Below are 26,026 nucleotides of genomic sequence, written 5' to 3'. Positions count from 1 at the left end.
TAACCATTGCCCCGTTGTGTCCTTGAATAGCCCCGCATGGACCAGTACTTCAACCAGATGGAGAAAATTGTCAAAGAGCGCAAGACGTCTTCACGGATACGGTTCTTGCTACAGGATGTGATAGATCTGAGACTGGTGAGTGCCGCCGGGATTTCGATTGGGTTTCGTTTGCGTGCATCGAGAGAGCGCGCTGATAACCACTGCCAAAAGTTTATAAATGCCTGGTTTCAATACAAGCAAAAGAAAACATCAAAAACATCTGCATGCTGACGTTGCCTTAGCAAGGCTTTTGCTCAATGACCCCTTTAGCACTACAGTAAAGTAGTATAATACAAATGAAAGGTTGTATTTTAATATCAGTATGATTTTTTTTTTAAATACTTTCTCTGCTCCCTTGCTTAATGTGAACCATTTTTGAGTTTAGTTCCAGAGAAATGTTAACAAGTTTCATTCTGCGCCACTTTGACGACGCCTTTATTTTGTCAACTTCTGCCTCAACCAATAGTGCCACTTTTGTTTTATTGACCAATGGCAGTTGTGGAAACAATCATTTGTAATGCTAGGCATTGCATGTTTATTAATGGTCCAATGTCTCACACTGATGTCTCTGTGTGTATATCAGCATAACTGGGTGTCTCGGAGAGCAGACCAGGGTCCTAAAACCATAGAGCAGATTCATAAAGAGGCCAAGATGGAGGAACAGGAAGAACAGAGAAAGGTTCATCAGCAACTTCTTTCTAAAGACATGAAGAGGAGACCAGGTAAGATCCGCAGGACAGTATATTCCGAGATTAAAATGGGAAAAGGTAGCTTAAAAAGATCAGTATGAACATCATGATCAACAGCATGCTTTGCAAATAGAAAAGCTTGTTGATGGAGGAGAACACTTACAGTAAATGGTTAACAAGGTTTGCTTCTAACGCTGTTGGGTTTGTTTATATGACCAGCGATAATGTGGTGGGCTTCCGATTGCAATTTGTGCTGTCCTGTTGTCGTGGTTACAGATCAGCGGGATCAGCGCTCGCAGAGAGATGAGACGTGGAACGCGGTCCCCACCACTAAGAACAACAGAACCATCGACCCCACAAAGATCCCCAAGATCTCCAAGGTGATGAGATGGATAACTACACACACTCAAGCATCACTCTTATAATGGTTATCTATTGACTGATCAATGCTTTTAGAAAGCGACTGTGGGAAATCTGATGCGTCAGCACAAAGTTTCATTCATAAGACATTATGCTGCCACCTGCTGGTTGTATTAATGGCGTTGTGGTATTTGTGGTGTAGTGATGAGGAATAAAACCCTCTCTCCCCCCTCTGTTAACCCCAATCAATCCCACACCACAGCCTCAAATCGATGAGAAGATTCAGCTGGGTCCACGCGCTCAGATCAACTGGATAAAGGGCAGCAGCGGTGGAGCCAAAGCTTCTGGTGACTCTGGTGAGAAAACACACACTAATGTTGTGACATTTAAGCCCCACTCAAGTGTATAAAATGAGGTTTGTACATTTCTGCATGTGTGTTTTCAGATTTAATGCGTAATTTCGGTAACACCTTGAACCGGTATTCAGCTCTGCAGTCATCCACAGCTCAACCCAGCCCACCTCCATCCCAGAGTCCTGATTCTGACTCCAGACGCACACTGGGAAGGTAACCAACATGCAACAAAACCTGTAGAATTTCACTTTTTGAACTCTAAAGTAAAGGTAACTGTAAATGAATATCACCAGAATTGTATCACCAGTAGAACATCTGTATTTAGGTAGATGTAATTCTCATTAAAGGTTTGCTCAATTTAATTTTGTCTCAGCCGCGGCAGTACTGGTCGTGAAGGCAGCGAAAAGCCTTTGAGTTTGGGGCCGTCCCGAACAGGGCCAAACAGCAGAGGGGACATCAACAATGAGCAAACAGACAACGTGAACCCCGAGGAAACGGTCAACTCGCAAAACACAAACCGCAAGGCCAGCATCTCGGAGGACAAAAAAGAGACGGAGAACAGCAGGGCCACAGAGACAGGTGAGAAAAGACACACACTTTCTCCACAATCATAAGTGAAAAAATGTAGATACACAATCTAAAAACACATTAGAACAGAATCAAACCTCAGGAGTGACATAAAGTCATCCAACAGCAATGGGAAACAGGAATTGGACAGCATGACAAAACTGCGATAAACATCAAAAACAAATATTACTGTTGTTTTGCTTAAAAGTACAAATGAACTTGTTTTCTCTGCAGTATTTAAGGTCTGAAAAAATACAGGGCATCTTTTCTCTTATTTTCACCTGTCTCTCCAGTTTTCATTTTCTGCAAATTAATGCAAATAGAAACAATATTTTTTTATTTATAACAAAAATGGTAATTTTACCTAAACAACTATCTATAAATAGCAAATAGTCTCTTAACCTTCTCTGCGGCTGAATGTGTAACTTACTTGTAATGTGTTACATACAAAACATATTGATCAAATAAAGAATTTCATTGCATTGCGAGCATGACAATGAAGTTCTTGCATATACTGTATTCTAATACTGAGCTCATGGACCTTTTGCTTAGGAGTGACACCAGAAACGCCAGTCACCATCATTTCAGAGAAGCCCGTCCTGTCTGAAGAGGAGATGGAGAGGAAAGCCAAATCTATCATCGATGAGTTTCTACACATTAATGACTACAAGGTAAAAAAAAAGGGATACTTCACCCAAAATTAACTCGCCTTCGAGTTACATTTCTTTGTTCTGATGAACACAGAGAAAGATATTTGGAAGAATGTTGATAACCGAACAGAGCTCGTCCCCCATTGACTCCCATAGTAGGAAACATTACTTTTCTGTTGAACACAAAAGAAGACATTTTGATGAATGAACTGTAGGACAGCAAACCGTTCTGGGGCACAATGACCATTGCATCTTTTCCTAATGGGGGATGAAATCTGTTTTGTTATAAGCATTCTTCCAAATATCTTTCTCTTTGTTAGCAAGAACAAAGAAATGTGTACAGAAAAACTGAAAGTACATTTACAGGGCGAGTTTCTTGTATAACTATATGCTAAAATCCCAGGGCTTGCACGCACTTAGAAACAAATGTATAGTATAATACAATGCAAGTCGCTTTGGATTAAAGCGTCTGCCAAATGTTTATTTTTATTCTGGAAGAGAAGAGCGCTTCTTTAACTGTTACAACAAAGTTGTAAGCAAAGAATTCGCCAGAATGTCACGATGTGCATTTGTTTTAGTGGAATTACTGGAATCTGCAAACTTGGAAGCCATGACCTCAAATATGCAATTATCTGAATGCTTGTGTGTTGTGTGTATGTGCAGGAAGCGGTGCAGTGTGTAGTGGAGATTGAACAGCCCTCTCTGCTGTTTGTGTTTGTACGTGTGGGTCTGGAGTGCACACTCGAGCGCAGTCAGATAGCCAGAGAGCACATGGGGCTGCTTTACTATCAGCTCATTCAGAAGGGCATCCTGCCCCATTCACAACTCTACAAAGGGTGAGTATATACTGTATAGTAATAATAGAAAGCTTCTCCCTTAACATGAACTTTAATTATTTAAATTATATTTATTGATAGAGTAAAATTGTGTGTTATTAAATCGTATTTATGTTTGAGTGCTAAAATTTGGTTGAATGATTTGCATGTCTTGACTCTGTAGGTTTTCAGAGATGTTGGAGCAGGCTGATGACATGGCCATTGATATTCCCTTCATCTGGCTCTATCTGGCTGAGCTGCTCAGCCCTTTGTTGAAAGAGGGAGGAATTGCTATGAGAGATCTGTTCAGGTCAGAATTCCTCATGTAAACACTCGGATGGGAATGGCATGCATAGAGTCCGTTTGTTGTTTTTGTCATTTGAGATAAAGGATCATTCCACCCCCAAAACTCAGTTACAAAGTTAATAAAAAAAAGTAGCTATAAAGTTTTTTAAGTTTATAGATTTGGCTTTTTGGGTGGAATCTCTCTTTAAATGAATTATTGGTAACACATTACAATAAGGTTGTATCTGTTGACATTAGTAAATGCATTAACTAACATGAACTAACAATAAGTAATATAATTTTTCAGCTATATTTACTCTTGCCAGTGTTAGTTAATGTCAATAAAAATGTTCATGTTTTTTCATGGGGCATTGAAGCGATGAAGCCCGAAATTTTAATTAGGTCGTCATTTACGTCTTGCCATTTTAAACCTTTCAGGCTTTCTTTCGCAGAACACACAAACAAATATTTTGAAGAAAGTTGGTTACCGAACAGCCTCGGCACCCATTCACTTCTGTTGCATGGACACAAAACCAATGCACTTTAACTATAACTGTTACAATATTTGATTTTAAAGTATTAGTAAATGCTGTAGAAGTATTGTTCATTGTTAGTTTATGTTTGCCTACTCACTAATGTTAACTAATATAACTTTCTTGTAAAGTGTTACTGAATTATTTTGGAAATGCATGTACTGTTAAAGCTCCAGTACCAGGTCAAGATCTGCTTTAAAGCGTTCTGTTCCAATGCCTGTTCCTCTCTTGTCAAACACAAAAAGAGAATTATGAAACTAAAATTGGGGTTTTTTTTATTTTAAATTTAAAGACATCTACTGTATATGGATGTGTACCAGAAAAACATGTGTGAAGAAAAAACATAAACGTTTTGAAATAAATCCCCAATAAATCGGAACGCAGAATTTAACTGTATATATAAATAAATAAACAGTCAGTAGTTATTTGGCTCAGCAGACACTCAGTATTGAGGCTTTAACAGTTTGGCGGTGCACAGTAGATGCAGTGATTCCCGGCTCATGCCGAGCACACCTGTCAGTGTGATTCAGTTTAGCATCTAATGAAGATTTGTTTTGTTTCTGCAGCGAGTTAAGTAAACCGCTACTCCCCGTGGGAAGAGCTGCCATCTTATTTTCTCAAATACTGCACCTACTATGCAAACAAATGGTAAGCTAAATGGTAGTCGACGTAGAGGCTCTTGCATGATGCTGTCAGAAATTATCTATTTTATTTGTACACACAACTTAAGCGAAAGGAGCTCAATTGTTGTGTTTGTGAGTTTACGTGGCTTCTTGTTTTAAATAAAGAGCCATAGAAAAGTGGGAGACTTGTGGAGGGACTCTGGGCTAAACTGGGCCGACTTACTGCCCGAGGGAGAAGATCTGACTGCCTTCGTCTCGCAGCAGGTGAGGAGGCAAAGCCAACAACCACAGTCTTTCCAATCTGCATAAACAACATGAGATGAAAACACAATTATCACCTGATCTCTATCAACATTGAATGAGCGTTTCATGTGATTTCCTTTGAAGGTCTGCGAGAAACAATTTAAAAGAATAATTTCTGATGGCGCACAGTTTTGTTCATCCGTTGGAAGATGCTTTTGAGAAGAACTCCCCAATAACTTTGCAGGTGCACAAACGTACAGAACGTATTATAAAACAGATCTTTTTCTTTACTCTGCAGAAATTAGAGTTCACATTATCAGACTGTTCCACTAACTCTTCGGCTCCGGATAAGATCAGCTTAAGCCCTGAGGAGTTCCTCAAGCAACTCGAGAACCTCCTGCTGGAAGACATGACCAATGATGAGCAGATCTTCGACTGGATCGAGGTGAGACCGAGTCTTCTGTAAAGCTAACAGGCTAAAAACACGGAATTCTGAATATATAAACCTTGAAACCTATTCTGTGAATTTCCTTTTAGGCTAATTTGGATGAATCTCAGATGAGTTCTTCTCTGTTTTTGAGAGCTTTAATGACAGCCGTATGTAAGGCAGCAGTTACAGGTAAGAAAACCGCATATTGCTTTTATCACACTGGGATACGATTTATTAAATTACTTTCTTTTGCAATCTCGTTTTTTTTCAGATGAAAGCACTTCCTGTAGACTGGACACCGCTGTCATCCAGGGACATCTGCCTATATTACACAAGTACTTCGACTCAGACACGGAGCGACAGCTTCAGGCCCTTTACGCTCTTCAGGATTTGATCGTTGCCTTGGATCAACCACCCAGTGTGTAGACATCATTTCTTTCTACTTGTATCTTTGCATATTATTAACCTTTATAAAAGTAACATATTATTTTGGGTTATTCTGCAGATCTGCTCCGAATGTTTTTTGACTGTCTTTACGATGAGGATGTTATTTCGGAGGACGCTTTCAATAAATGGGAGACAAGTACAGACCCAGCGGAGCAGCATGGAAAAGGGGTGGCACTTAAGTCGGTCACTACCTTCTTCACTTGGTTACGCGAGGCGGATGAGGAATCTGAGGATAATTGACACAAATACTGTAGACAGCTGACACAAGCATTGAACCCAGACTATGAAAGTCTAGCCCTACAGGAACGGCCAGAGTTCTCTACATTATGACTTTCAAAAACTTGGCCATTTTGAGCTGGAACTCTACAACAGGAGGGAACAATATATACTTGTATCATATATATATAGAAAATATTTTTGTTTTAAAGTTTGACATTTTTTGTTACTTTCAAAAGAAGAGACTTAAAAATAGGTTCTGAACTCTTAATTTATTATTTTTTTAAATGGCTGCGAATATGGAGTTCTATTTAACATTTGCAGGCAAGAAAAACATTGATAGAAATAACAGAACATGTATCATAACAATAATATTCATTTTGTTGAAATGTGTAAGCAGCCAACCAAGATTTCAAGTGATTCAACTTAAAACAGGGTAAATACCCTCTTTGAAGGAAATAAACATAAATCCTTGGCTGAACGGGATGTCCAGGATGGAGTTGGTTAATGTCTGGTTCAGGTTGTCTGGAATACCATACCTGCTTTGGCTTGCTCAATGAACATTCCAACTAAGAATAAAAATGAATATGCATCCTGAAAGAAAAAATTGTTTGCAGATAACTTGTGATCAGAATCAACTACCTGTATGCATCGAAGGTGAAATGCAAACAGTTAATTCAACTCAGAAAATGTCCAGGATTGTTCAGTGTTCTTGTAATGAAGACCTACAGAGGAAATGTAAAGCTTGTAAATAAAGGCCGAAACAACGTTTAAAAAATAAACCATTGCGGTGTTGTTTATTTTTAAGATTTGTTTTACAGGATTTCGCTAATGTCCCATTTTGCTAACATGTCAATCTTGAACAGCTGATCTGGTTTTAAACCGTTTCAAGGGCTTTTTTGCGTCTTTTGTTTTTTTTAAAAGTCACACACAATTCCAGGGGTAGACAAAGGCAAACATTTCAATTGAGAAAAAATATGAGTGACACATTTAAACATTTTAAGTGCTTTGAAGTTGCTGGAGGAATGAGTGTCCAGGTTAAGATCCTTGAAAAAAATGATGATTAAGAACCTTGATGTTTACACTTTTTAATATCAAATAAAAAGGCAGAGGTCAAGAATGAAATCACATTTTACCAGTGTTGTATAGTATTTGAGTAAATGTTACTGTACTTAAGTATCTTGTTGTATACTAGCAAAGATATTAGCAACTTTTACTCTCTACTTCACTACATTTTTGAATAAGTATATGTACTATTTACTCCACTACATTTGTAATGACCAATGCAATTACATTTTGCACGGCAGCCATTTATTTCTGCGACAGAAGAAGCCATATTGCCATTTACAGGGCAGTTGAAGGTAATATATATAGTGCATTATGGTGCATTTACTTACTGAACCTGGTAAATTTTTCCTCAAAATTATTTTATTTACCCGCTTTACTGAAGAGACCTTTTTGAAGGATATTGGTTTCCTTATGAGCACTTGAGCTTTGTAATAGATGTAGTATATGGTGTTGCAGTTTTGAAGTGGTCCGTGTGATGCGATTGCTCTCCTCACAAATCTACTGTTTCTTGTTTTTCACTGACATCTTAAGTGTTGAGGACTAGTGCTGCTTTATGGCTACATTCAGTATGAGTAAAATACTCAAATACTGTTAAAATCAGATACATCAGATAAATCAGAAATCGGCCTACATTGGGTTATTATCATAGCGTATTGTTGATTTTAAAGTGACATCTTCATTTCTTTAATACTCTTTATTGTTAAATTCCCAACACAGAAACAGGCAACGAGTTTCATTAATAAAATAACACTTTAAAAATGATTTTTACTAATCCTAGGGTGAATATATCAATTCTTAAACGAAAATAGATAACAAAAAAAGTTTAAGGATCGCTCAATTCAAGTACAAAACATTCATTCATTCGTGTAACTATAACCAAATAACCCGGAACAGAAAACCCCTAGTACTTTTACTTAAGTAGCCTCCGTTGGGACTCTGCAAATCTGCATTTTACGTTGCAGTATTTCAAAGCGAATCATGTGCGTTATATCTACCGCCACCATTTGCATTTCTTCATGCGCACTCGTGGTTTGTTTTGCACTTCCCGCCCACCGTACTTTTGCCTCAATGTCGCCATCTCTGACTGAAACATAAAAACGCGGGGTCATATTTTGGCGACAGCCCAACTCTATTATTATATATCCACTATTATTAAGTTGTGGGTCGATTTTTGCTCTTTTGTGTACTTTCTCCCCGATTTCTTTTTTCATTTAAAAAAGTAACGGATTGCAGCTGCAGGAACTTTTAATTTAACTTGGCGGGACTTTTAATTTATCCGGAATATTCCCATAATGCCACGTACGTCATGACGTAAGACGCACAACGCGAACCAGCGTTTCTATTGAATAGTGTGGTAAGTTGTGAACTGTTTTGCAACGTTAAATGAATGAAATTCCGTGTATATTGTAACTTTTGCGTTTTCTTTAGTCAAAAGCATACATAGACGAAACTGTTACGGGGTTTTTCGTTACGAGTATTGTTTTACGATAAATGCATAACATAATGAATATATGTCTGTTTCGAAGCCTAGTTAGCTGCCTACCTAGATAGCGTTAACTTAATGATATAAATCCTAGTTAAAACACGGTTACTGTAGTAAACCCATGGCTATGCTTTTTGTAATGTGAAGTTACTAACAAACCCGTTTTCCCGATAACAAACAAACGGTTTGAATATGTCCTGAACCTGAGCATCTATATCTTGTTGAAATGCTTGCAGGAATAAAGCAGCAGAGATGTTTCGGCCCAAGCCCACACTGAAGGACAGACAGCAACTGTACAGGATGATCATCAGCCAGCTGCTGTATGATGGCTACACGACCATTGCCAACAGCCTGATCAGTGAGGTCAAACCCCAGAGTGTGGTGTCTCCATCAGAGCAGCTCATGCAGCTGGCCAAAATAGGTATGTATGGAAAGTGATTCAATCTCTGGTTCTGTTAATGCGCCGATGCAATTTTTATTATCATTTTCAGTCTACAGTTTGCACGAGGAGCGAGCAATGTTTGTGATTAAAATATGTACATTTTAATGTGGTTTCACAGGAATGGAGAACGATGACAGCGCTGTGCAGTACGCCATTGGTCGCTCTGAAACTGTGGCACCTGGTGTGGGAATCGACCTGGAGTTTGATGCGGACGTGCAGACCATGTCTCCAGAAGCGTCCGAGTATGAGACCTGCTACGTGACTTCCCACAAGGGTCCGTGTCGTGTCGCCACTTACAGCCGGGATGGCCAGCTCATTGCGACGGGCTCTGCCGATGCCTCGATTAAGATCCTGGACACGGAACGTATGCTGGCCAAAAGCGCAATGCCTCTGGAGGTGAACATTTAGCATACCTTTTTTTAAAGCCACTGAATCGTTCCACATTTTCACAAGACAATCACTGTCCGGCTTTAAATACAAATTTATAACAATTCTGCTTGGTTCAGGTGATGATGAATGAAACAGCCCAGCAGAATATGGAGAACCACCCTGTGATCAGAACGTTGTACGATCACGTGGATGAAGTCACCTGTCTATCTTTTCACCCGACCGAACAGATCCTGGCCTCTGGCTCCCGTGACTACACCCTTAAACTTTTTGATTATTCAAAGCCATCGGCCAAAAGAGCCTTCAAGCACATACAGGTATAAACTTCAAATTGAAAATTAAACAAATCATCTGCAAAATGATTTGATGTAATTAATCGGTGATAACATGGCACTTTATTTAACATATTTGAAAAGTCATTTGTGATTTCTCATAAACAAACTATGCTCTGCCATTCCATAGGAAGCTGAAATGTTGCGCTCCATCTCATTCCACCCATCTGGAGATTTCCTACTGGTGGGCACGCAGCACCCCACCCTGCGCCTTTACGATGTCAACACCTTTCAGTGTTTCGTGTCCTGCAACCCTCTAGATCAGCATACAGACACCATCTGCGGAGTCTGCTACAATCCCAGCGCTAACAGCTATGTCACCTGCAGCAAAGACGGAAGCATCAAGCTGTGGGATGGGGTGTCAAACCGATGTGTGACCACCTTTGAGAAAGCGCATGACGGAGCCGAGGTCTGTTCGGCGGTCTTCTCCAAGAACTCCAAGTATATTCTGTCAAGCGGAAAAGATTCTATCGCCAAGCTATGGGAAATTTCCACAGGCCGGACTTTGGTGAAGTACACAGGTGAGCAACTCGCCGTTGAGTCAAGATTTCTGTTCAATGCAATTAAACTTGTTCCATGTCAATACACTCAAATGTTACTGGAAATACCCTTTTTTTAATACATTTGGGTGTTAATGGTAGCATGATGTCTTACCACCTTATTCTCTTTTTGTCGGTTCTGGCAGGCGCTGGGCTCAGCGGTCGACAAACACACCGCACTCAGTGTGTCTTCAACCACACCGAGGACTACGTGCTGCTGCCGGACGAACGAACCATCAGTCTGTGCTGCTGGGACTCAAGAACAGCCGAGAGGAAAAACTTGCTCTCACTGGGCCACAATAACATAGTGCGCTGCATTGTACACTCGCCAACCAACCCGGGATTCATGACCTGCAGCGATGACTTCAGAGCCCGATTCTGGTATCGCCGCACCACAACTGACTAAGACCGTTGTGTTGAGATCAGATAAGAATGAGTTCAGCTGATCCCAATTCAGATATCCACACTGTGTTGTCAAAAGACTTGACAGGCTTTGTCATTAGGACTGCGTTGAATTTAATATGTAAAATATTTAAAGGCGTCGAGAAGATTGTTGCCTCTGATTTGACTGGAGTACCTTGATGTAACTGTTGGATAGTTTTGTTTTACAAATAACAAATAGAGTTGTGCCACTTTTGCATTTTTACATGTTCAATTCAAAACCATTTAGTCTTTAATAGACAAATTTATACATTGAGCCATATGGTTGGCATTCGTTGTGTACATTTTATTGAGAGCATTTGTTGTGTAGATGACTTTCGCTACATGGCAAGTGCCTAGAAACCTTTTTTTTACTTTCAGTTTCAATGTAATCTTTGTTTTATATTAAAATGCTCTTGGAGAATTTGTTTGTCATTTCATCATTGGAATAAGCCTTGCACATCTCCACGGTCTGTGCATTGACATTATTTTAGGATACCAGAGATTTTAAACATTGGCTTTATCCTGTACAGTTCATCTTATAGTCATGAGATCTTACAGGTGATTGTTCAAAATTACTTCTACAGTACTACCTAAAAAACTTCTTTAAACAAAAAAACACTTTGAACTTTAAAGATTTTACTTATTTTGGTTATGCATGTCTTTGGACACTCAACTTGGCTGTTTGAAAGCATCTATTCATTTCTGCATATGTTGTGGTATGTATTCTATGTATATCTTATTTGTGGTAAACGATCGCTGCATAGCTCACACGAAATTAAATAGAAAGGCAGCTCTTGCCACCAAGGTGAAATGACACATTCATTTTTTAGAGAAGCTGTGTAACTATGGTTATCTGGGCGAGATACAAAAGCTATGAGCAGCTTTGGTATTATGTGTCAATATGGTTGTCTTTGCCCTTATGTATATTAAGCAATTTAGCCATGATGTCTAAATAGTTGACGCAAATGGGTAATTCCTTGAACAGTTTCAAGATCCTCCTTTTACTTTGCTGGACACACTTTTAGAGTAGTCCCTTAACAAAGCTAAGCTTGTAGGGAGTATCACTCATTGTTTATTCAGATCTGTATTTATTCATTCATTAAGTTTCATTCTAGTTTTGAGGAAGTACTAAAGGTTCTAAAGAATACAGATCAAACAGGATGTGTACCAAATAATTCAACTCCTATTATTTTGTATAGCGCTTTTCACAATACATACACTCTTATGTCTTTTGAAAATGCATGTATCTATGTATTTTTTGTTCATATATTGTCAGTATGACATGTTTAGATTACATTGCCCAAAACTGCCTGAACAGGGTGGTATTACATTTATTGTATTATTTATCAAAAGAGACTTGCATTGCATTATACTATACATTTGTTTTAAGTATGTGCAATCCCTTGTATTGAACCTATGACGTTGGCATTGCTCGCACCATGTCCTAACCACTGAGCCACAGGAAGGCTTGTATATGTTAAAGCAATATATAACAATTCAACTTTAATGTGGAACACATTTGTATGTTAATATGTTTATAAGTTGCTCTAAAAGGGAATTCCTTCATCATTTCTCTAAAACTTTCTTCTGCAGAACACAAAATAGGTTATTTTGAAGAACGATAGAAACCAAACAACACTGTCCCCATTGACTTACATTTCCAAAATATCTTTGTGTTCCACAGAACAAAGGAGGCCAAAAAGGTTTTGAAAAACAGGGTGAATAAATGATGACAAAATTAAAATTTTGGGCAAACTATCCATTTAAATGTCTACTTTCAGTCCTAGTCCTCCAATTCTTCCATGCTTCTTGCATGTGTCGTCTTGACAACCACGTCTGGAATCTGAACAATCTGTCCCGTTAAAACAATAAATCTCTTAAATCACCTCACTTTTGTGAAAGGGCTACTGAAAATGTAAAGGGAGTAATTGTAATGCTAAAGTTTTCTATTTATCTGACCAACTTCTGCTTTGCATTGGCTTCAAGAGACACAAATAATCTGTCACATTTTTATAAAACTGGGAGGAGAAAAAAGAGGAGGTGACAAAAAGAAAGGAGAGGAGGGGCAGGCAAAAGTGTTGGTTGAGGGTGATTCTGATTGGGTGGCATGCACAAGTGTAAGACCCATCTCGCTTCATGCCCCACCCTTGTTGTGAAGTGTCTGGTCACTGGGTTTATTCAGGCCATGTGTATGTGAGAGCTAGTGGTGGAGATTGGAGAAAGCAACAGACACAGATCTTTACGCTGCCGTTACAGATGCTGTCAGACGAGCGCTGCTGTGTCTGTCAACTCTACGTGGACTTTTGAATGGGATTTATCACCAGCTTGGCCATCAGACTCGTATCTTAAAAAGATGGAGGTTAGTAGTTCCATTCCTTTCTAAATCATCCTTTCTTTTCAGAAATAGTCTACTTGATAGATCCTGACTTGAGTTTTAGAGCCAATAAGATTAAAAGCATTGACCGGGAAACTCCAAGCATGCTGTCTGTTTCAAAGAGGAACTGTTTATAGGGCTTGCTGAGCACCAACTGGTGGGACTTAACTAAAGATGTAGTGTCAGCCCCGGATTCCTTCTCCTGACACCCCGAGCTTTGTATAGACCTGCAGATTTGCCTAGGGTGCAGAGTAACACGATACAGCACCTTTAGAATGAATGCGAGGAGAATGAAACTGTATGGCTGTTGTTAGTGTGCCTCTCTTTGAAACTGGGGTAGAAAGGTTACAGACATCACACAAAATGTGTTAGAATATAAAACTTGAATTATAGGTGCACTATGCATTAGCACATTTACCACTTTTTAATGAAGAAAAGGATAAACCTTCTTTTCTTGTCGTGCATGTTTTGGACCATTTGGATAATGCCAAATGCATAAATGTAAAAATACTTCTGTGTACACTATTGTCCACTTGCTGCAATCTTTTGATTGCAATTAAAGTGATAAACCAAAAAATCTGTCATAATTTATTCACCCTCAAGTTTCTTCTGTATGACTCTTTCTTCTGTGATGCACAAAAGAAGATATTTTGAGAACTGTCTGGTTTTGTGTTCAAAAACCAAACGAGTCAATCGACCAATTGTTGTTCGGTTACCAATGTTCTTTAAATATCTTCTTGCAGAAGAAATTACAGCTTGTCATTAAACATTTGAAATTATATGATGGTGAATAAATGATGACAGAATTGTATTTTTTTTAAGTGAACTATGCTTTTCATGACTGATGAAACGGTTTACTTTTCCAGCTGTGGTGTAAATGAGGAATCTGCTGTATTGTTTACCCCTGATCTGCATTCACTTATTAATATTGCGTGCCTGAGACCTTTATAGTAAGTTTATTTTAATCATGTCAACAAACCTTAATAACCAATTCACCCACACAGACGGATCTGATGCCTCATTTCCCCACCTACATTTCCAGCATGACATCTAGGTTGAAGCGTCATCCGACCTGAAATTGTATATTTGATACTTTTACCCTACATGTGATTCAGGCTCTTTCTGAAAAAAATTTTTTTGGGGGGGAAATTGTTTTGTTTCTCAACCACAACTGGAACCAACGGGACATTTGACACACTTTACCTGCATTGAAAATAATAGTGATATTATTAACTGGGATTATTAATATTTTAACACTACACATATGATGATATCATATTTAATTCAGTGCCCGTATCTGACTCGCACTTTAACACAGTGGTTGCCAGTTCTGCACCTACTTATCCATTTGTCTTAAGAGCCGCCACAATGGTTACAAACTACTTCTCAGCCTCCCTACACTTGCATTTTGTGATTTATTGGCCATCCTAAATGACCGATAACAATATTTATTAATTCTAAGTTGAAAAGATTTGTATATTTTTCAAAACATTAAACAAAAAAAAACAGTGACTTGGCTACAGGAAGAGGTTCAGATGTGGCGAGTACATAGATGTGTAAAAGCAGAAGAAACAATGGGCCAGGAAATACAATTATAAATGCACGCAGGAAAGAAGAAAAAAGATTAACTCAGCAAAACAGTCCAGTCATTGCATATTACAAGCACATGCCTTTATTTGCAAGAGATCTTAACCGTGTTTAGTAGTATCTGTGGTTTATCTTTACGTTGAATCTTATCATATCGTGTAACATTTCTGGTCATGCATTTATTTCAATACTCAAAAACAGGAACTTTAGTAATGAATGAGCTCAACCATCGATATATAATGTACAAACATTATTCGTCATATATACTCCCCAAAAACAAACAAACAGAGCCATCTGAATTGATATATCTAATGATGCAGAATGCATTGTGAATGATATCAGTCAGTTTCACACAGGAAATACCAGGGGAGTTTTGATCGGATGGTTAGCAGATGTAATGGGGGTGGAAGTGGGGTGTTCAGTGACCTCTATCTTATCTCTTACCTTTTTAATTGTTAAAACTTAAAAAAAGAGAGAAGAGAAAAAAGTCGTCTAGAGGACATACTTAAGCAACGAACCAGTATTTTCTTAATTTAATTCAATTTGCTATCAGACCGTCTTCTGAACGCTTTATATGAGAACATTTAGAAAACATTAAAACATTTTAGAAGCTCAGTCTTTTCCCCATTTGTTTAGTGTCTGTGACATATTTTTCCATGTTCTTTGTGGTATTTTTTCTGGTATTTTCTGAAGACTTTCATTTACACAATCAAGTCACGGTTTATCATCTTTGCATGCCAATCTACTACAATCTAATACCGTGGTATAACGCTACTGAATGTGTGGTATTGACACCTCTTGTTACACACGGCAACATTGCTTTTAGGTCCAATGTGTAATATTTTGGAGAATCTATTGACCGAACTGTAATGTAATGTACATCACTATGTCTTCAGAGGTGTATAAAGACCTTACATAAGCGTTATGTAAGAATTGCTATCTACATGCACAGCGGGTCCCATCGCCATGTTGTTTCTACAGTAGCCCTAAACAGACAAACTGCAAACTCCTTCTGCAAAGTGAAAATGTGATGAGGTTCTGTTTCAGCCACCATAGTGCTTCGAAAGGGAGGGAAAAGCAGTGGAGTGAGCCATTGGTTCCAATTTACATTTAGATTTATGCATTTGGCAGACGCTTTTACCCAAAACATAGCATTATCCTATACATTTATATCTGCAATCCCATGAGATCGAACCCAAAACCTTGCGTTGTTAACGTAATGACCTACAGGACTTAACAGTCTGTAACATACTTTTAAACATCCTCCACCATTTTGGTATTTTGTGAAACCTTTTGCTTACACGATCAAGTTGTGGTTTATCACCATTGCATGCCAATCTACTATCGTGGTATAACCTAACAATAAAGATGGTGTTGACAACTGTAGTTACTCACACGCCAACATTGCTTTAAAGGTATGTCGTTTTTGATCACTTTTCTAAACCGTAAAGATTTTCAAAACAAGGAAATTGAAAAATTTGTGGATTTTTCCTTGCATACAAAATTTGCATTAAGTCCCGGATGCCCCACTTTGAGCGTACTCACGCACAGTGTGGGAAAGTCTAATATATTAGCTAAATAAGGCAGCTTTCTTCCCTTTTAAAGAGAGATCCGCATTGCCATTGCCTGGCAGTGACTTTGGGTGTGCACTTCAAAAATGTATGGATATTTTTCCAAGATTAAATATTCCTCCTGTTGGAACTAACTCACAGTCTTAAATATGCATGCTACTTTGCAGAATGTTGCTTTTCTCATAATCTCGTCTCATGTCTGTGCATCAGATGTCTGTCAAAAGTTGCATCATTCCTCGCATTTCTTCTAGCAGATGGGGTGTACTTTCATACATGAACTTTCACATTTGGGTTGAGAGGTTAAGCATGTTCCACAGGTTCTGTTTTGTGTATAAGTAAGATAAATGCGTCGGCCGAATGCGTCGGTGTAAATTGAACAAAAAAACAAAGAAACACAATGTATTGAGATGAGCTCAAGAAGTCACTGTTTTCATCTGTGTCAAGTTAAAGGGCAAATTCACCCAAAACTGATAATCCTTTCATCATTTATTCACCAAACATGTTTCTTAACTTTCTTATATAAAAAATATATATATTTGAAAGAATGTTGGTAACCACACAACATTGGACCCCATTGACTTCCATGGTATGGACACAAAACCACTGAAAAACGTTTTCAGTACAAGAGTGCATTTAAGCCGCATATATTTCGATAAACCTGGATTTTATTTGTATTTTAGACCATAATATGGCAAATACAGTTTTTACTTCACTGACACTGTTAATTTACTATGTGAACAACACACACACACCCATGAGAGAGAGAGAGAGACAGCTGCAGGTTGAGAGATCAGACCAGCTGTCCGGGTCTGATCTCCAGAAGCAGACGTGTGCAGGCATCCCAACTGAATCTGACCTCCTTCCACACTGTACATTCACAACACACGCAGTCCAAATAAAAACTCAGAAATGTACACACTCAGCGGTCTTGCCTTGAAAGACACGTGCGCAGTCGTATGGATACACATTTTTCTGAAAGCATTACATCCATATGGTAAAATCCACCAGATTTTGTGTTCATGAAGGCATATGGGGAGAAAGTCTGAAACTATAATGAAAGTGGGTTCGCTTGCGTGCTTTTATTAATGCAAAAAAGGAAACTTATTCAAATTATCTCAATAACATAATTCATACAGTGGTGAAAACGTTTCAACTAGCGGTCTCAGACTACATAACCACTTTGTATTATTTTTTCTGCAATTCGAACCACATGCTGCTCGTAAACATGCATGTTTAACATCTGCCCTTCACACAATATGTTTCTTTTGCTGCAAAGTTTCCAATGATAACACAAAGCATGATGGGACTGAAATTGCGCTTTGGTTTGTGTGGGTTAGAGTAGGAGGGCCTGTGGTTGGTTGTGGTCAGCGTGCAGAATCCAGTGCATTGCAATGGTTGCAATCGACTGGCTTGCAGGCAGAACAGGTGCTCGGTACGTCAGCCACGAGGAGTGAATGGGGGCTTTGTCAGAGGATTCGTCAACGCGAGCCATTTAAGGCAGCGCTCGCGACTGAGTCTTATCAACAGGGAGTTGAAGATCAGGGAAGGAAGGCTGTTGTGTGTGGGGGAAGAGGATACGTGGTGGAAGGGTTAAGATGAGACACGGAACACAATTGCACACATATACACACGTGTATATGGCACTGATAAAGGACAGGAGGGTAGAAAGTGTAGAAAAATGTTACTTCTGTCTTCATCCACTAACATATATTTTACAGTTTAACTTTCTTCCTTCTGCAAAACACAAAAAACTCCATGACCCCATTGACACGAAACCTCTTCTCAAAATGCCTTCTTTTGTGACCCAGAGAGAGAGTCAAAAACATGTTTTAAATGATGACAGGATCCGATTTTTGGGGTGAACTATCACTTTAAAGACCTACTAAATAGTTTGATGTGCTGATGTCATTTCCACTGAAACAGGAAGTTGAGGCATGACATATTAAGTGACTCCTCTCATTTTAGCTTACCTCAGAGCCTTTAATCTGATATGAAGCTGAAGTGGAGAATGATAAAAATCGTTGATGCTTTTTGGTGATGAAAGGGTTTTGTTTGCTTTTATCTTCCGAATGCTAATTTTTTCAAGCACAATATCGTTTTATAGATATAAATATCCTTAAAACAATCATATTCATCATAAAAGCCAACAAACATTTTGATTTTATATTGTGTTCACAAAGCCAAGAGACAAGATCATTTTTACAGCAACTTTACAGTAACATGTCATATGTTTTCAATTAGTTGCCAGAATATAGTTACCAGTTTCTTTGAAAGTAGTAATTTTAGTCGTACCTTGTAGAGTCCACCTACACAAAATGCTTTCATTAAACTACATCTTAAAAATAGCCAAATAAAGAGTTTCTCAAAATATCAACTTTATATCAACTTTATTGCTGATTGAGTTTTTCCTAATTCTCTTCCCTTTCCTTCTTAAAAAAAAAAAAAAAAAACAACATTACTAACCTCACTATTCTTAGCTTTGTATACTGTGCTAGGCTTTAATGGACTAGTTTGATGCACTTATGTATTTTCGTTGCCTATGTTGTTATAATTGCTTCCAATGTTTCCTCATCTGTAAGTCGCTTTGGATAAAAGCGTCTGCTAAATGACTAAATGTAAATGTAAATATCACACGTTGACGCCTCTAATAATTTCACATGTTCCAGGTTGCTAACAGCTTGTGTTCATAATACAAGGGCTTCGTTCATTACGTGTTTCAATGCAACCACTAGCATGTGATGAATTTTAAGAGCATGTGCGCTGTTGGCGCTGAGGAATTTCTGAGCACATGGAGCGCGGTTTTAAGGGACCTGTGCACATACTAGAAGCGTGTGTGTGGTGCTGTGGTGCTGAGTGAGGAGCTCTCCAAATGCCGCGGACATCAGATCTCTCATTTATTGTATGATGTGCAGGTGTTTGTGCATGTCTGCGGGACTGTTTATAAATAACCAAATGCACAATTGAACATCGGGATATGCTATGGAAACTACAGATGTTCATAGTGCTGTCGAGAGTTCTGCTAGAAACAGATTTAAATGGATTCATTGTGTCAGAAATAGGCTTCTGTGCTTCGTCGTATTCACATTTGTATTTTCAGGTTTAATTGAAATCATTTACAGCAACAATATATTTTAGTGAAACTACAACAGTAAACAAATGCATGGTGTACACAAGATGACTAAAAGACAAAGGGATATCAGGAAATCAAGTTGAAGACATTCTTTCACAAAGACTACGGAGTCGTGGCTAGCTACCCAAGGGCCCATTATCCCTGTGACAAAGCCATCATGTGTTCACACGTCATTACGTGTCATTGAGTCAATCCACTTCCATGTCTTTTGTTTTTTCTTTCAGACCCTGTTTGCCAGAGCGCTCTTTGACAACACGGCTGAAAGTGAAGATGAGCTGGCTTTTTGTAAGGGTGACATCATCATGGTCCTTGAAAGTAACGTGGTGGGAAGCATAGGATGGTGGAAATGTTCTGTTCATGGACGTAAGGGACTGGCACCAGCAAACCGCCTGGCTCTCCTTTCTCCGGCACAGGCTGAGAAACTTTGTGTCAACTTAAGCACAGAGTCGGATCCCTTGGGTAGACAAAGCAACAAGAATATCTATCAAACCCCCAAACCTGCCAGTCTATCACCAGTGGATCCGATTTACGAAGATATGAATATGATATATAAGCTGTCCTCCCCACACATCCCTTCAGCAGATAAGCACATGTCACAAGATGATCCGGAAGGAACCGGCTCTCCACGTGATGTAAGCACATCAGCTTTTAGTCAAATTTGGCTATTTTCAAGAACGGTGTAGAAAAACGTATTAAAAGTTTGTGAGCTCTCTAATCCTGAATGGTCTTGAAGCTACATTTTAAATATTTTGAATAATATTTAAATTAATTTCTAAAAGTTTTAATATATTTAAATGTATGTTAATTATGTATGTAAAAATATATTTTATAATTTATAAAATATAAGTACAAAAATGTGTATGCCTTAGATTTGTCTTACAATAACAAAGTAAAGTGAAAATGTAAAACAAAAAAAGAATAAAAATGTTTACTTTTCTCCGTCCTAAAGGGAATATATATACATTATGGACTAGTTTTAGACTACAATAAATCTTAGAGCTCTCCAAACTGATAACAACTTGCACAGACATCATCAGTGTTAATAATTAAACTAAAGTCTAGTCCTGGTTTAAACTAATCCCTGTGCAGGAAACTGCCACTATGGCCACATAGACAAAGTTTAGCCTAAACCAGGACAATGCCTAGATTCAATTTAAAATATTTAAGTTGCTTTTTTGAAATGCCTTAGAAAAAAACATAACTGATGTGTATTTTAATATTATAAAATATTTCAGGGCAAGGAATTTTTCCGTCAAGAAAGCTTAAAATAAATGTTAGTCTGGGACTAGTTTTAAGCCTTGTGAAACCGGGGCTATATGTGTTTTAATAGATACTTATGCTAAGTTAACTTCATGTTATGTTAGATAATAGTTTATCAAACATAAGTCTCACATCAAAGCAACAAGACTTGAAAGATTCGTCTCTCATGCATTCAAAACGTGTTTATTGCCCAACATTTTTTTTGTTTAAAAACTACTTAATTACAAAAAATGGTTTAGAATACGTAAATGATTTAATAGATGATGCAGGGAATCTAACAAGCAATGCTCTGAAACCTGAGAGTTCACAGATGGGGACCAGGGCCTTGCCACTCTCTGGGGACAGGTATGTAGCACAGAAGCTTTATGAGCTTGTAAAAGATCAGTAAAGACAGAATTCAGACACCACTAACTGCAAACAGAAGTAGTAGAGTGAAGAGAAAGAGAGGATAGAAAGGGAACAGAAAGAGAGAGAGAGATAAAAGTGTCTATGTTACTGTATACTGTGGTTATAGGTGCAGTCAACAGTGTGTTCACATGTGGCCTATTTCCCCTTCTGCTTCAGGGAGAGATGCTTACCTTTACAGTCATCCTCCACAGGTTTAAGTGTTGCATGGCTTCAATTATAGAACTAGGTTAATAGGGTACACATACACTGTAATGTGCACTGCATTTTAAGGGTCCTGTCTCTTTGCCCATAAGTGGGCCACATAACTTCGGCTCCAAAGAGGGGGGCTATACTTAAGAGTTACTGTTTTACTCTGTGCAGGCCTCAACGACTTACTCCAGAACCGGTGCAGAGTTATATGATGTTCCTAGCTTGGTTAGAAAAACATCCGTGTTTACAGTAAGTCATTTTGAGGTTTTCTTGATTTGCCATTTTTGGTTAGTCGATCATCCGACAACTGTTAGTTTACAAAATATTCTACTGTACGTATAATAATAAATGTGATAAAACGGTGTAACTTTTTTTCGTTTAAAGCCATCATCATTGCAAATATCTTTGCAAAGGAACGCCTCATTGATATCTACCACGGAAATTCACAAGAGATATGAAACGCTACAGAGCAAGAGACGCACCAATGCAACTAACCAGAATGTAAGCCAGTGTATATGTCTTGTTAATGATCTTTATTTGATGTCCTTATTGAACTTACAAGTTTCATTTAATACTGTATATACACTACAGCAATGTAAATTTTTTTTTATTTTATCAGGTTTTCTACATGTATGGTGTCCATTAGTTGAATTTCAACTAAAACAAACAGCAATGATAAAAACTGAGACAATGCAAAGACGGATAAAAGTTGCAAAATAAACACCATCATATATTTATTTTTAAATTATCCTAAATACATGTAAAAATATGAACTTGATTTTAGCAGTATTCGAGATTTGCAAACATTGAATTTCTTTTTTTATCTTGGGAAATTTGTCCCATTTCAATTTTCTGCAAATAAAACGCATTTTTAGTTAGAATTTGCATGGAAGAAATTTTATTGAAAATTTACACAAAATAATAATTTTACTTCCAATAAATAGTAAAGTTATAAAAACTGAAAATAGTTTTTTTTGCATTGTTATGAAAACAGGAAATTATAGAACATAATGGAAAAAAGTAATTTGTTTCTGAACAATTTTTAAGTGACCATTCAAATCCATTTTGCTTTCTTTGTGTAGGCCTGCAAAGCAGCACCACTGGCTTCCCAAGACCCCAATTATGACATACCTTCCATCAGTGATGACAGTCAAAAACCTCAATTTGGTTACAGTACCATGCCAAAACCTTCAAAGTCAGAGTGGATTTATGACGTGCCAGCCTTCATTCAAGGTGCTGAACCAGGTCATTACGGCACAATGCCACCCAAAACTATGAACTCGAACACGCCACTTTACAATGTTTTGCCAACACGTGTTTGGCCTAAAAGTAAAGATACTCCTACCGAGCCCCTCTATGATATTCCCAAACCAAGCAGTTCTGTGCAGACTTTTGGAGACACTGATACAAGCACCTATGATGTCCCACCTTGCTTCAAACTAACAGAGACCCATGCATTACCAAAACGGAACAGCCTTCCTGAAAAGGACTCCAACAGCAGCTATGAACGCCTTGAAGGATTCAGGAGTAGAACCGGACCCACATGTGAACCGCTTCATTGTTGGCACTCAAGGAATCAGACTTTGCCCAGGGTGCATGTGAGAAGAGATGATGATGATAGCAAAGACAACCAGAGAAGCTCAACAGTATCCACCTGCTCCACGGCATCCAGCTCCTCAAGAAGCTCCTGCGACTCCTTCCTGCTCAGTTCCCCCGAACCAGAGCCCATCCGTGAGGTTACGCTTTCCCAAGAGGAAGTTGCCCAACAGCTGCTCGAACTACAGGACGCCGTGTGTCAATCCGTACCCGAGCTGATGTTGTTCGTCAGCAGCCAATGGAGAATCAAGGAGCACCTCGGTCAGTACCTTCAACAGATCCGCCTGGCTACCAAAGAAGTGATGGACTCCATCACCTGCTTCCTAAACTTCGCCTTGGACGTTAGAGGAAACGCACAAAGATTAACGGATAACAACCTGCAGACGAGGCTCCTGAAGCAGCTGTCCATCGTTGAAGACTCGGGTTTGATTCTGCAGCAGGCTGCAGATGCGCTGCGAGATACGGACTGGCTCCTGGAGGTGCTGGCTCAGGATGCTGGGCATTTACAGACACCTGACCACTTGGAGCGGTTTGTTATGGTGGCTCGTACTGTACCCGAGGATGTGAAGAGGCTGGTGTCCATCCTGAACGCCAACGGGAAGCTTCTTTTCAGAACACCTGTGAAGGAAATGGATATGATGGAACAGGCCAGCTCTTCTCAAAAGAGAATTTCAAGCAAAAGTGAAACAACAGGAGACTCAGGAATAGATGATAATGACTATGTACAACTTCAGGTAGTCAAATCACACCTTGGCATCATTTTATAATAGTTCGATTATTTATGCTGCTACTACTAATAATAATAACAATACTAATAAAAGTTTTTTTATTTATTTATAACATTTCAACCATTGTTGTTGCTTTTCAACAGACAAAGACAGAAGATTTTAACCAACAACCAAAAATGTCTAAAGGCAGCTTTAAACAAAAGAAAAATGGCGATACCTTGAAAAAACAGGTAATTTCAATTTCTCAAAGAAATGTATATAAGTAAAAATGTGACCTTGATACCAAATTGACTATTTCTGTTAAACTCCAGTGTACAGCTTGCATTACTGTGGTAAAGCTGACCATATATCTTTCTACCTCACAGTCCCCAAGCCCCTGCAGTCCACTCCAAACGTCAAAGAAGCCTTTAATCTCTGACCACTGCAGACTTTACTTCGGAGCAATTCAGAAGGCGATCAACGTATTTAAAAGTAGTCTAAATGATGGTGAGCCCCCTGAAAAGTTTATATCCCACAGCAAGCTGGTAATCATGGTGGGCCAAAGACTTGTGAACTCACTATGTAGCGAAGCTAAAGGTAGAGAGGCCAGCCGGGAAATGTTGTCTATGAGCAATCAGCTATGTGCCCATCTCAAGCAACTAGCCATTGTCACCAAGAAAGCAGCTTTGAACTTCCCAGACAAGACAGCACTGCAGGAGGCCCAGGACACGGCCAAAGAGCTGGCGCAAAGGGCACAGCACTTCAGAATGTCACTGGATGTCTGAGCAGTCGTACTGTATTGTATTTAATAGTAAGGAGGTCGGAAGTACTGTGTAAATGCCAAATATCTGCATCCTTTAGGTTTGTATGTGAGTCTAACCCAGCCATACTTACACCCCACAAAATGTCTTAGTTTTCATTTTAATGTATTAGTCTGCAAGATGAGGCCATTTTAAAAGTAATAAAAGGACAACTTATAATTATGATTTATTATGACAGATGTTGACAGTAAGTGATATAGTCATTGATGTGTTGATTTTAAATATATAGTCAAACACTTGCATCTATCCGTCAATGTACTTGCCCAGCCAAACCTCAGACTTTAAATGATTTAGGCAAAAATTGCACTTTTATGATGCCCAACACTGAAAAATTATTGGTAATAATTTTTGGTTGGCTAATAGAGTTAGACAAATGTTTGTAGATTACTCCGTGTAACCTTTTGTACAATAATTTAAGAATCAGTGTTTGAGCAAACTGTAAATATTTTCTCTGCATACAACTTTGAATACAACTTTTTAAATATGCTTTCCAACCTTGTTTCTTTGTTTTTCAATATAGTCTTTCACACACTGTTTTTAATAGGGACATTTTTCTTCTTGACACCGTTACCTACATGCAAATTCCTTTGTTTGATATAGAATTCTAGGTTTAATTGTAGCTCAACTGTTGAGGCCTGGTGTTTTAAATAAACTATTGTAAATTATTTTACAAATGTCTCCCTAACAAAAAATCAGGTGCAACAAGGCTTTGGGTTACTAAATGTACCTGTAGCTCAATACAGCATCACGTCAGCAACACAAAAGTCTTGCATTCGTTTGGGAAAACACATTCTGATTAAATATATAGTCTTTTTACATACATAAATCTCCAAGGCTACGTGTAAATGGATGACAATGTCCGCTTTATATTTTACTATTATAAATAGGGCATGGCGCCCTCTAGCTAATAAACTTTGAAAAAACATCTAGTTTTGCAACTTCGACCAGCTCTCGTGATTGGCTGACACAGATAGATAGATATTTAATAAAGAAATTAAATACAAAAACGTTTTTAAGCCATGCAGTATTATGGACATAAATCGTCTTGAATAACTAAAATTCCACTATCCAAGTCGCCTACTATAGCTAATGAATATCAGCAAAACTATAATATTTAATACAACCGAAAGTATCACAGTTATCACAACTCATATAGTGCTTGGACCACAGAGCCTAACATACATCCACTGAAAGAAATGTGAACACGAGCACTAGTTAAATAAAATAAAAACCGATAACTATCACATCATTTACATTTAGTCATTTAGTGCACATAATGCCTCTCGCGGTTGGAGTGAAAATAAGCAATACATAAATTGGGAATTTGGTTAAAAATATTGTGAGATAATAATAATGTTCATTGAGCAAATTTCGTTAGTAAACTGGATTGAACATGCAACAGTTCTCCGAACCGCGCCCACTAAACTCCAGACTCCTCCTTCAGTGTGACTGCACGCGC

The 26,026-nt window shown here is 38.4% G+C and overlaps 3 protein-coding genes across 3 annotated transcripts in view; all 3 read left to right on the top strand.

Moving 5' to 3' along the window:
- The window catches only part of eif4g3a (eukaryotic translation initiation factor 4 gamma, 3a), a 37,129-nt gene extending 30,107 nt beyond the window's left edge, over window positions 1-7,022 (top strand). The window contains exons 20-34 of the mRNA XM_079483448.1: window positions 31-135; window positions 623-761; window positions 1,005-1,108; window positions 1,351-1,444; window positions 1,534-1,654; window positions 1,815-2,020; window positions 2,561-2,679; window positions 3,322-3,494; window positions 3,658-3,783; window positions 4,858-4,939; window positions 5,080-5,178; window positions 5,456-5,602; window positions 5,695-5,776; window positions 5,859-6,005; window positions 6,093-7,022. Of these exons, the coding sequence (XP_079339574.1) occupies window positions 31-135; window positions 623-761; window positions 1,005-1,108; window positions 1,351-1,444; window positions 1,534-1,654; window positions 1,815-2,020; window positions 2,561-2,679; window positions 3,322-3,494; window positions 3,658-3,783; window positions 4,858-4,939; window positions 5,080-5,178; window positions 5,456-5,602; window positions 5,695-5,776; window positions 5,859-6,005; window positions 6,093-6,274 (1,926 nt within the window). The 3' untranslated portion in view covers window positions 6,275-7,022. The remainder of the gene's footprint in view (window positions 1-30; window positions 136-622; window positions 762-1,004; window positions 1,109-1,350; window positions 1,445-1,533; window positions 1,655-1,814; window positions 2,021-2,560; window positions 2,680-3,321; window positions 3,495-3,657; window positions 3,784-4,857; window positions 4,940-5,079; window positions 5,179-5,455; window positions 5,603-5,694; window positions 5,777-5,858; window positions 6,006-6,092) is intronic.
- A 1,312-nt stretch (window positions 7,023-8,334) lies between these two features.
- Window positions 8,335-11,345, top strand: cstf1 (cleavage stimulation factor, 3' pre-RNA, subunit 1). The gene is made up of 6 exons (XM_079482559.1): window positions 8,335-8,672; window positions 9,038-9,222; window positions 9,362-9,639; window positions 9,750-9,947; window positions 10,093-10,483; window positions 10,648-11,345. Exons 2-6 carry the CDS (start codon window positions 9,054-9,056, stop codon window positions 10,905-10,907), a joined length of 1,296 nt encoding a protein of 431 aa, XP_079338685.1. The 5' UTR covers window positions 8,335-8,672; window positions 9,038-9,053; the 3' UTR covers window positions 10,908-11,345.
- Window positions 11,346-13,073: 1,728 nt separating this feature from the next.
- Window positions 13,074-25,236, top strand: cass4 (Cas scaffold protein family member 4). The gene is made up of 7 exons (XM_079483026.1): window positions 13,074-13,283; window positions 19,811-20,218; window positions 21,615-21,692; window positions 21,828-21,944; window positions 22,526-23,773; window positions 23,911-23,997; window positions 24,133-25,236. Exons 1-7 carry the CDS (start codon window positions 13,278-13,280, stop codon window positions 24,529-24,531), a joined length of 2,343 nt encoding a protein of 780 aa, XP_079339152.1. The 5' UTR covers window positions 13,074-13,277; the 3' UTR covers window positions 24,532-25,236.
- Window positions 25,237-26,026: the final 790 nt, after the last annotated feature.

Source organism: Barbatula barbatula, assembly GCF_947034865.1.
Source record: "Barbatula barbatula genome assembly, chromosome: 20".
NCBI lineage: Eukaryota > Metazoa > Chordata > Actinopteri > Cypriniformes > Nemacheilidae > Barbatula > Barbatula barbatula.
This window is presented reverse-complemented; position numbering and strand designations above follow the sequence as displayed.